This window comes from Phasianus colchicus, chromosome 6, assembly GCF_987193195.1.
Source record: "Phasianus colchicus chromosome 6, bPhaCol1.hap1.1, whole genome shotgun sequence".
NCBI lineage: Eukaryota > Metazoa > Chordata > Aves > Galliformes > Phasianidae > Phasianus > Phasianus colchicus.
Window position 1 is genome coordinate 9,195,688 of NC_143441.1, and position 12,096 is coordinate 9,207,783.

The window sequence follows — 12,096 nt, forward strand, 5'->3', positions numbered from 1 at the left end:
AAGCTGTTAACTGAAACACAGGACTTCTCATGGCTCCAACACTAACAGTGAGATAGCAGGAGCTGGGAAGGGATGAGAGCTTTCTCAGCAGCCACAAGGCAGTTGGAAGTTTGGGCTCCTTCCAGCAAAGCTCAGCTGGATGCTTCTGTTCCAACTTGTCAGCAGCTGCTGGCACCTTCCGGAAATGAGTATATATAGCAGAATATTCTTACAGAATAAGAATTTATTTTCCAACAAGTGGAATGAATATAAACGGTCAGACATAGATAAAAAATGTATTGTTAAAGAGAATAAACAAATTTTAACAGTTTTATTTCTCATTTAAGTACATTTTATGCCTATTCCACTCTGTTTCCATGACTAAGACTGAAGTAAACATGAAGAGATTTTAGTCATAAACTCTGAACTTACAGATAATTCAGACCATCATAACTCACTCCCACTATAAAGGAAACATTCTCAAGCAGCATCATCTTGAATGCAGGTGTTTTATGAGTGGAGGCCTTAACAGAACTGCTGGAGGAGAGGACATGACTTGCTCATACATAATGTGGAAATGTGAAACCACACTCCTGACTGCTGCAGCAGCATCCGGGCAAACTAAAGTCATCTGCCAATGGATAGCGAGAACAGATCTCTGCATATGGAACTGACTTGTAAGTTGGCTAATTATGCAATTGCAATCAGTTTTTCTTCATAATTCCTGAGGTAGTTGCATAGTATGGCTTCAATTAATGTAATGACCTGGCTCTGAAAGAGCGAGGTTTCCCTGAGCCCTTGGCTTTCAGCCATACTCCTCCTACCTTCTTTTGTTCCAGCTCTGAGGTTCATCTGACCTCCTGCTGAGCTCATTTTCAAGTTCCAAACCTGAGAAAGAGCCATGTACACCTTTTGTATTCTAGAACTGAGAAAGAAAAAGAACAGAACTGAGAAGCAGCACTTCCTCCATTCTGCAGTTGTTAGATGAGATGAGGTCATGTGACAGATCTGGGCCAAACAGGGATTTCAGGTAAGAAATTAATCATGAACCTGATTGGCACAATCAGAAAAAGGAGCTCGATTCCAGTGTTCGAGGGAAGGGGACGTCACACCCTTCAACTTGGCTGAGTCAATCTTTCTGTTCAAAGATGCTTGTTTATTTCCCTGACCTTCAAAAAGGCATGCACACTAATACCCTCAAAAGCATACAGAGCAATAAGCAAGAATAGAACAGGAAGCTGCGGAGATACCATAAAACACATAGTTTTTATAGTCCAAACACCCAGTGTGGGCTTGATAAGCTCTTAAACAACAAAAAACAGTGACTATCTTCGGTGTCATATATCTTTTCCATTCATTTCACAGTTCATAAAGAAACCCCAGTGAGCATAAGATATGTTTACTCTTGACAACACTGCAGAAGCATGTCAAGCTCGTGGCCGTCTTTTCTCTGTGCATTAGGAAATCCCCCTGCTTGTTTTTCTCTTTAAAAGTCTTAATGCTAAAAAGTCATTGAATCTTTGATTCTAACCAAGAAGACTGAAGTCTGTGCTTGGTGTTCATCACTGGGTTAATTACAGTGCCTTCAGCGATTAGAGCTACAAATAGCTGAGCTTGAAACGTTTCCCACGCAGGAGAGAGGAGCAGGATTACCACAGCGAGGCAATGCTGTGATGCATCAGCATTACACAGAGATGCAAAAAGGTGAGCATCTTCGTAGGTGACAGAGCTGCGGGTCCCAAAGCAGCGCTCATACAGTTTAATACGCATAAGGCTCAGATTGAAACTTTCCAACCTACAGCAGCTCCGGCACAAGGAACCCCTTTGCTTCCTCTTAGCAAAACCTCCTTTCAGCAAACTGAAAGCGCCAAGCAGAGAAATAAGGCTGTGACTTTGCAAATACACTTAGAATCTGAACAGCCACTGAACAGCTATTGAACAGGGTCAGAAGGGCAAGGAGAGCTGAAGGGAAGCCAACAGCATCAACAGCAAGATATAACAGAATCACAGAATGGCCAGGGTTGGAGAGGACCTCGAGGATGATGAATCTCCAACCCCCCTGCCACATGCAGGGCCACCAACCTCCACATTTAATACCAGACCAGGCTGCCCAGGCCCCATCCAACCTGGCCTTGAACACCTCTAGAGATGGGGCATCCACAACCTCTCTGGGCAGCCTGCTCCAGCACCAACGCTGGAACAGAAAGCACGTCCCATAAAGCCAACGGCGCTTACCCAGCTCCCACTGTCCACACTCGGAAGGGGAAGCTGGGAGAGCCGAGGCCAGCACAATACTCCCAGCCCAGGCTCCCGAGGCGCAGCCCGCGGGCCTCCAGAGCCGGCCCGACGGCTTCCCGACGGCCCCGCCCGCAGCCGGCCCTGCCCCACCGCGCCCCCGAGCCCCGACACGGGAGGAGAGGCGCGGCCGCCCGGCCCTACCTAAGGAGGGTCTCGAGCGCGCTCTCGTGCTTATCGAGCGGGCGGCCCAAGGCGCTCTTGCGCAGCTTGCTGAGCTCCTCGGCGGCGCGGCAGTGCTCGGCCTGGGCGTCGCCACTCGGGTAGCTCTGCTGAATGAACTTGCAGAGCGGCTTGGCCAGATCCACCTCCGAGGCCTTCTTCAGCTGCACCGAGATGAAGTTCGTCATGGCCAGCGCGGGACGGCGGGCGGCGCTCAGCCCAGCTCAGCTCAGCTCACGCCGCTTCGCGCCTCAGCCGAACCCCGCACCCGGCCCGCCGGCCCGCTCCTTCACCGCCGCGCACTTCCGGGATCGTCGCGCGCTCCCGACGCAGCGACGTCACGCACGCACGCACGCACGCACGCCGCCCGCCCGCTTTCCCCGCCTCACGCACCGCCCGCACGGTCGCCGTTGCTCCTCAGCGCTCAACCTGGGCGGCTGTGCCACTGCGTCACCGCTGTGAGAAGGGATTTTTCCCAGTATCCAACCTAAAAATAAGTTGGAACGTTAGTTCTTCGTGGCAGACGCTGGGATTGAAGGGCCGTGGGGATGGTGAAGGGCCTGGAGCACCTCTCCCGTGAGGAGCAGCTGAAAGAGCTGTGCCTGCTCAGCCTGGGTTACTCGGGCTCAGGGGTCTCTGAAGAGAGGCCGTGCAGAGGATGGAGCCGGGCTCTGCCCAGCACCAGGACCAGCGGCCGTGGGCACAAAGCAGAGCACAGAGCTCCTTCTGAGTGCCAGGTAGCTCTCTGTGCTTGTGGGTGATGGGGCACTGGCACAGCCTGCCCAGAGGCTGGAGAGTCTCCTTGGAGACACACAGAATCACAGAATGGCCAGGGTTGGAAGGGACCTCAAGGATCACGAATCTCCAACCCCCCCGCCACAGGCAGGGCCACCAACCTCCACATTTAATACCAGACCAGGCTGCCCAGGACCTCATCCAACCTGGCCTTGAACACCTCCAGGGACAGGGCATCCACAGCCTCTCTGGGCAGCTGTTCCAGCACCTCGCCACTCTCTCTGTTATGAACTTCCCCCTGACATCCAACCTAAATCTTCCCTCCCTCAACTTAAAACCATTTTTTGGTTTTGGAGACCTCCAAAAGCACCTGGGCACCATGCTTGAGGTGTCCCTGCTGGAGCAGGGGCTGTGCCAGATGGACGTGGAGGCCCTGCCTGCCTCAGACCCACTGTGATTCTGTGAAATCTCTGCTGGCACCAGAAAGCAGTTTCACGGTTTCTGTGGGCACAGATATGTCAAGCATGCAGCTCGCTTTCTGCAGACTCAGACAGCATGGCTCAGGCAGCCTGTGAGGTTTGAACTGCTGCACAGTCCCCGTGCAGCTGTGGGGCAGTGGGGAAGGAGAAGCAATGCGTTTTGCTGCTGCTGCATGTTGGGGCAGTGTGGTGAGGTGGCTGCTTACAGCCCTGCCACCTTCCTTCTGTTGCACACTTACACTCACAAAAATTCCTCTCTGTATATAATGTATGTGGTATACATATATACGCATGTCTGTGTGTTGGTGCTCCCCACACACAGTAAATACCCATCCTGGTTTCAGCTGCAATGCAGTTAACTTTCTTCCTCCTTCAGTTTCTTGTAGCTCAATCCAAAATATACTGTAGTCAACAGAATTTTAAATTTAAAATAGAGGGAATTTTATCATATAATGACTATAGTGAGTAAGCTGTCCCACCTTACTCCTATCTTGGTATGTGACTTCCTCACTGCTTTCTCTCCCCAGATTTTATTGCCCACGCCCACTTGTGAGCACGCCGTCTCCCTCGGACAGAGGCAGCCAGGCAGCCTTATACCGACTGCATTTTCCAGTCCCAGGGAAAACCTCCACTCCACCCTCACAAGCTCAGATCCTGATCAGTCTCAAGATAGAGCCTGCCAAGGGGTTGCCTCCCTTTGTTTCCAGCATTAAGACTTTGTGAGATATAGTGAGCCCACATGGCATTACACGATGCGTGGCTGCCTATATAAGGGTGGGGAGGCCATAATACCTCCCTGCGCAACAACCATAAACACGGAAAGGGTGTGAACAGGGAAGGGCAAAGACTGCAGCCATGAGATCATGCTTTTACTTTGGAACCCCAGTGACCTTTAGATGATGTTGCTTAACACATGGAACCACCAATATTTTGCATTCCTAAACCACCCACCAACACAGCTTAGAAATGTCACTTTGTTTCAGAGTAAATTGCCGGAACTTCAAACATACAGGTGGTTTGCTTTTTTCCCATGGATTTTTTAGTCAGTATTTCTCTGATAACTTTGCTTTGGTTATTACAATTATCATAAGCAGTACTGACTTGTCTCTTTGTTACCTTGTGACCAGTTAAGTATTATAATTTCCCAATTTAGAGATGAAGAAGCCTCATAGTCAGTAGTTAGCAGCACAGGGAGCATAATCTGCATCTTCTGACTCAGAGTCCTGTGCTTTAAACAGCAGACCATACTTCCTTCTTCAACAAATTCATGATAGCATCTAAAGGAACTACTTAAAAACAGCTTTCCCCTGAAATGTTTAAAGTAATGCAGCATAAACAAGTTAGCTGTATGTAAGCACAACCAAGGTCACCGATACATTTAATTTTGGTGTAGACAGATGATAAGATGTCCCCAGTTTTCCTCTCTTTTCTAAACAACTATTATGTATATATAGAAAATGGCAGTTTTGCAACAGTGTTTACAGTGTTTCTAAAAGGCAGATTTGGTTTCAGTATGCTATTGGTGTTTCTGCATGCTTCATACGTTTTGTCTAGGAGTTTTGGACGTAAAAGTTTTCACTGAAAACTAATATTCTATTCTATATTTGCTTTCTGTTTAAATAATTTGCATACAGATCTTTCACTAAGGCATGATTTTATTCTGTAGACTTTTATCGTGACCATTTATCCATCGTGTAAAGGTTGCCTTGTAGCAAAAGCACTAACTGGCAGACAGGTGCTCTACGAAAATGAAAAATAAGCAAAAAGAAGTGATAAGGCACCTCATTGTTCAATTCATTAAATCTGATGGTCGTCCAGCATAACACTTCATTTAATCATTCATATTCAATGCCATTTTGGCACTCCTGACATAAACTTCTGGGGACAGAAAGTAATTCCAAACCTTTTATCACCACTACCTTTTGAAATGAGTTTCAGGAGTCACGGCCTCAGTTGCCAAAACTGGGGAATGCAAAAAACAAATTGTAAGTCAGAAAGGGCTCTGACTGGACCAAATAACCCGTCTAGTCCTACTACCAGTTTAAAAGAAAATATAAAATTATCCTAGTTATTCTGATATTAAAGTCATGAAACATTTGCAAGACATGGTGATGTACTGGTAAGAGACTGCTATTTTCTTTTGTTAATATTGCTTGGGAAACTGGTTCCTCCCCACCCCACCCCCCCATCTGGAGGACCAGAGGGACACCAAGGAGGCCAGAACAGAGCTATTCAGCACCACACAGTAAGGGGGAAGCAAGTCCAGGTGAGTAGTGATCCCCTTTAAATACCATTTTCTTTGTGTCTGGACTCAAGTTTAAACACCCATGGCTCTGTGAAGGACCAGAGCAAGTGCTGGTCAGTGACATCTGCTCTGGCTACTCCAACCAGCCGGCCCTGGGTGCCACACAGCCATGTCACTGTGATGACACATTGGTGTCATGGTGATGTTTGAGCCCAACAAACTGCCCAACAAAACACCCCAGCAGTTCTGTTGGATTTAGCTTACTGACTGGCAGGGCTTATCACAGAAATGCCTCCATGTGAGAACTTCAGTCAGAGAGAGACAAGAAAAATTAAAATTTAGCCACCTGAATCAGAAATGTCTTCTGTTTCAATGCCAGAAAAGCTGGTTTAGTCCTCAGGCTTCCCTTCTCCTCATCCTTCCCAAAAGGATGAGGACGAACAATCGGGGATGCTGCTGCAGCATGGGTAAAGGAAGAAAAGGATTCACTAATTTTTCAGATGAAGAACAAACGGCATGTTTCCCTCACATTTCTTCTGAGGAGAGCAAAGCCAGCGTCTCCTCGGCCCTCAGCCTTCCACAGAAATTCTGCAACCGGTTAAAAGTGACCAATTTAAGTTGTGTTGGTGGGGTCATGGTGGAAACTGTTGTCATCAATGAAGAAATATTTAAGCCGGGAAGGAAAGGACCTGTGAGAGTTTTTCAGACTGAAAACATGAAAAGCCTCATTCACCAACTTAATTGTATGGATTCACCAAAACACACCATGACAGCAAAAGATCTCCTTCAGTTGCTGAATTTCTTGCAAAGGAAGAAACAATTCCTGCTCACAGGAAGGTACGTGAGTTACTCCACACATAAACCAACCCTCACAAGATTCTGGTGGGAGGGTTGGAGGTTCCAAGAAAATAAGCCTTGGTAATAGAGGAGAGGATGATGACAGTAAATGTTCTGATCTCCATTTCTTTCTCTGGCTGTTTCTGGGTATTTTAGAGGTAGCACTGGTGAGTGGTAGAAATATGGATAAAATAGATTTGGGTTATATCCCAGTTTGAACCCATGGAATAGAAAGATAACTAAATCAGGATGTGATGTCTGTTTATTTCAGTATGTTTGCAACATAACTTGTTTTAATCAGCCTAAGCTATAGGATTAATCTGACCAATAGACATTTTAAATTTAATTTCATTGAGCAATTGAAAGTCTTACTTCCTGTATTTTGCTGTCTTCCAGTCCCAATTGAACAGCAACTAACTTGTCTCTGCATTTTTCACTCACTCTTCTACGCTCACCCATGCTTCATGAGAGATGATCCACAACTGCCTGAACACTGCCAGCAAGGAGTTGCCCTGAGGAGAGGAGAGGTGGCTGCCCCTGCCTTGCAGGACCTGAACGAGAGCCACCTGAGGAGCAGACCAGGTGCCCAGCCACACAGGGAGCAGCTGCTGGGTGAGACAGGAGTCTGATGGAGCACCAAAGGAAGAAGGCACAGAGACAGACCTAAGGCCCCACCACTCAAGCACCCTAAGAAAGCCACCATCCAAACCAGTGCTGCTCCAGCCCTGCCAGCCCTGTTGCAGCAGCACAGAGGGAAACGTGCCAGCCTCTGGTCCCCTCCCTGCTGCCACTGAGCAGACAGATAATTCTGGCAATATGTTTGAGTAATACACCTTCTCCACTCTCAGGTCCTTTCATTTATTTATCTATTTATCTCTCTAATGGTTCTGGAAATAAAATGTTTAAAGAATAAACCTTTTCAGTTGTCATGTTCTTTTAGTCGTTCTTTCATTTATTTAATGGTGAAATCCCCAATTAAATCTATATTTTGTCTATCAAAAGGAAGCAGCAAAAGCAATGATTCTAGCATCAATTTAATGGTTTTCTGTAGGATTCAAGCTTTAGATTCTAAGCTTAGGAATAACACAAACTCCAAAGCATTGTTTAATTCTGCTTGTAAATGCTTTTTTTTTTTTTTTTTATCATAGCAATTCCCAGTAGAAGATTTGTAAATCTTTTTTTGGTAGAATTCACATCACAAATTAAAAGGCAAGAAAGCTTTAAGAAGCACACTGCTACACAAACTTCTCTTATCACTCTTAATTCTCTAACTGCACACAGAAACAGGATCCTACTGTTAAAGTAAGATGATTTGGATATATTTTCCTGAAAGAAACACAACCCAAACAACAACAGCAAAAACCACTAAGCTGTATCGATACTTTAATAACTTCACTTCTTCTCCACCAGAGACTGAAGCTGAAGATGCAGATCATCCCCAATTAAAACAATACAAAACAAAACACCACCCCTGTTACCCCACTGATTTTATAAAATAATGCTGAGCTGTAAATGAGGAACTGATAGCAGCTTCAGCCATGATGACATATGGAAAATGTTAGAAAGACCAAAGGTGAACTCAATGAAAATATGAAGAAAAAAAAACCACCCAAAAATGAGAACTAGGAAGCTTCCAGTTACATGCACAAAGAAAGAAATCTGTGCACAAGTAGATTAATAGAGGTGAGGTCACTCCAATGCAGTGTTGAGTAGGAGAATCACTTCCCTCAATTGGCCAGCAATGCTGTGGCTGAAGCAGCCCATGATATGGTTGGTCCTCCTGGCCACCTGAGCACACTGTTGACTTGTGTACAACTTTGGTTCAACAAGACCCCCACACAGCCAGGGTTGCTCTTTTCCAGTTGCAGAATTCAGTACTTGATCTTGTTAAACTTCACGTAATATAGTATAGGGTTTTCATAATAGACACCATTTTTATGGGTAAATCATTTTTATATGTCATCAAAAAGGTGGTAAAATTCTCTTCCGTGCAAAAGTATTTTCAAGAGTTTTAACACATTGTTTTTAATGTTCATGGAATTCATATCTCTGTGGTTTTAGAAGATTTACAAAGCAGAACAGCTTGTAGAAGAAAGCAGCAATGCTCAGTAATAAATAATTGAGAAGACATTAAAACATCTCTTCCAAAAGCTGAAGGTCAGGATTAGGGCAAAGTGCATCAATACAAACATTTAAAATTCTCCTTACAATGTATTGAATAAAACTGCTTTCAATTTCCTTATACTCCCATAGACTTCTATATTGCATACTAAGGTGCAGTCACGTTCTGTCTCTGGATATATACTTTCTGCTTAAAATGATGCAGTGGTTCTATAGGAAATTTTGCTGATGGAATGCAAAACATAAATGTGCACTGCTATAGATACACTGGCACAAGTCAGTGCATCTGTGTTTGAGCATACATGCTTACCTCCTGCTTCCCGGCTATTGCTTGGGGAGCAGCTATGCATAAGAAGAGGTGAACATAATGAGGAATATAATCACCATTTGATCCCAGACACACACACAGCCCTTTACTGAATCCAATCCTGCATATATAATCTTCTGAACAACCCATGTGTGAATATTTGACTCTGATTTTGGCATGAAAACTTTGCAGCCAACACATTTCAGTGCAAACTTTATGATGTGTGTTTTGAAAAATGTTCAGAGCTTTTCTCTGAAAGTTTGTTGAAAGAAAGAAAAAGACTTGTTCTGCCTTTGTTCAGTGTTGAACTGCTGCTTAACACATCATTAGTTCTGCTTTGCATATATAAATTATGTATTTTAAAATAATTTTTACCCCTAGGAATGGAAAACAAAGTACCTGTCATACTGCACAGAAAGTAGATGAAAAATCAAACATCTGCTTTTTGAACAAAATTTTGTCTTACACAGCACTTATTCTTGCTATGAACATTTCCTTGAACTGTCATAGGATTTCAGAAGCCCCCAGCAGGAGATGGATAGCATTCTAATGTTATCACATCTTTAATTAGATTAGAAGTTAGAAGAATAAAGTATTAATAACCTTGAAAGATAAGTTTTTCTAATATATTCTTCCCCTAACTATACAATAGTTTTACTGTTTCCAATTTAAAGTAAGAAACAACCAAAACTTAAATGTGTGTTTCTTTATTCATGACAGGAAAAAGAAGAGTTTTTAATTTTGCAAATTGCTCTCACAAGCTTGGCTAATTAAGCTGACCCTTCAAATCTGAAAGCCAGAGTGCTTTCACTTCACTTCTTATTAACAAATAGTGCAAAGATGTCAATGATGGGAAGTAACAAAATGGAAGAAAGATAGTTGGGTAACATCGAATCTCTTGGGTAACATCGAATCTCTTAATTATTGCTATACAGGGTTTATATAAAGCAGCAACTTTGTTTTATTCACTGTAAGATATTGCTTTCTTTATTTAAAGCATTGAATTTCACATTTTATAAAGATTTTGCTCTGAATATGCCATCAATCCCATTAAAAATTTTTTTGCATCAAAGGACAGAGTAGCCTTCAAAGAAGTAGAAATTCATATTTTCCTTTGTTGGTGTTTTACGCTCTGTAATTAAATTGTATCTTGTTTTTGCCTGTATATTTAATGCAAGAAAATGTCCTTTTCCTGTTTATTACATTACAACTACAAAGTTTGACTAGAAAGCTCCATGTGTAATTGGAAGACTGGGAGTTTTAGTGGATGTGAAGGTATGAAAGAAATTAAATCTCCTTAATTGAGGAAGATTCTTTACAAGTCATCTTTGACTTAGCATTTATTTTAATAGTATTTTCTATTTGGGGTATTTGTTATCCTGAAACACGATATATTCAAATAGAAATCATTTAACAGAGCTTGAAATAGGTCTGAAATGGATGTAGTCATTAGACAGCATAACGTGTGTTAGTATAGAGAGGTCACATCTTGCTACATGGAAAAAGCAGGATGGTGAATAAGATCCCAACAGAAATACCTTCACTTGGCCAAGTTCACTCAAAAACACTACTGAAATTCAGCTTTGTGGTTCTAAGGTCTCTTTATGGCAACTGGGAGGTTTGCACTGCCGTGCAATCCTTTCTACTGACAAGGAATTATTATATTTTTGGCATTTCCAGTAGAGAAGAGCCTGTAGAAACTCATAGCCCAAATACCTGCAGCTCTATCACTGCACAAAGCAGCCTTGTGTATTGAGCCTATGTGGTATGTCCAAAAGTGGACTTACTGGAGCATGCTCCTATGGATCTATCCTCTGGATCCCCACCCGGGCACACTGCCCTTGGCACTGCGTGGATGAATTCTGTTAAGCAGAAAGAAGCTCAGAGAGGGAAGTGTCTGCCATGATGGGCTAGACAGAGCAGGCCTACTGCTGGAGCAGTATTCAAATGTGCCAGCAGGGACTGAGGCCTAATTTTACATCTGAGGGGATGGTAAAAATGCAAGGATGAGAGAAAGAATCTGTTTTTAGAGCTGTAAAAATCAATATTTCTCCTTTTAATGTGGGAATTGAAGGAACTGCTCCCAGGAAGGCACCATGGAAAGAACAACTGCAGGCCTTATTTGGTGAAAACAACTCCAAAACAGCTTGAGACTTTGCAAACAGGAAGGGCTAAACCAAATACAGAAGCCCCTGAGAACGTGGTTGTTCCATGGTCCATGCAGGAAGGTGGTTGTGCCTTTTCTCAATTCAAGATGTCTTAGCACCCACACTGGCAGCGTTACAAGGAGCCACCACTAGTAACAACACAGGAAATGCACTTCTGAAAGCAGCAAAGATTCTCATATCTCACTGTTAAACTTGCCCATAATGCCAGGCTTTTATCTTACACATTCCAAATGTTATGAATCAGAACAAAGTTCCTCTGTTATATAATGTTACAAAAGCCAGTACAGACACTTTATTTGCAGAGTTCTGTCTGGCCACAAAAAAATCCAGGGCTAAAGAAATGGCAACAGGATTTGCCAACAGTGCTGCAAGAGGATTCCTTCTAAAAATGCTTGCTTTGCAATTTTCAAAGGAGAAATGATACACAAATTGAGACTTGTGCAGACTTCAAAATGCAAGATGCAAAATCTGTGGTTTGATCTATTTCATCATTCTACTACTGGCCGTATGTGGACATTTGTGGTACAAGCAGGCAATGAGATGCAGCATCAGCAGTGCACTCCAATGGCACAGAAGGAGGAAAGGGAGGATGGTTTGATCAAGGGCATTGTTGCAGTACATGTATATTTGTGTTTTTTTTCCTCACAAAAGGAGGTAAGTGTGACTGATGTGGCTTTTAATCATGGTAGGACAGCCATAGGACATCACAGAGTCTGACTCAGACATTAAAGGGGATTGTGTGAGACACACTGGGAAAGCTGGCTTGCA

At 43.7% G+C, this 12,096-nt stretch overlaps 1 protein-coding gene and 1 long non-coding RNA gene across 3 annotated transcripts in view; both read right to left on the reverse strand.

Annotated features, from left to right (window-relative positions):
* The window catches only part of PDCD6IP (programmed cell death 6 interacting protein), a 33,173-nt gene extending 30,416 nt beyond the window's left edge, over positions 1–2,757 (reverse strand). For both annotated transcript variants that reach the window (XM_031590419.2, XM_031590416.2), the window contains exon 1: positions 2,419–2,757. In XM_031590419.2, the coding sequence (XP_031446279.1) occupies positions 2,419–2,624 (206 nt within the window). In that variant the 5' untranslated portion in view covers positions 2,625–2,757. The remainder of the gene's footprint in view (positions 1–2,418) is intronic.
* A 2,548-nt stretch (positions 2,758–5,305) lies between these two features.
* LOC116227228 (uncharacterized) lies at positions 5,306–6,029 on the reverse strand. The gene is made up of 3 exons (XR_004166504.2): positions 5,942–6,029; positions 5,570–5,612; positions 5,306–5,390 (listed from the first exon to the last, which is right to left on the reverse strand). It is a non-coding gene; the product is annotated as an uncharacterized LOC116227228 (long non-coding RNA).
* Positions 6,030–12,096: the final 6,067 nt, after the last annotated feature.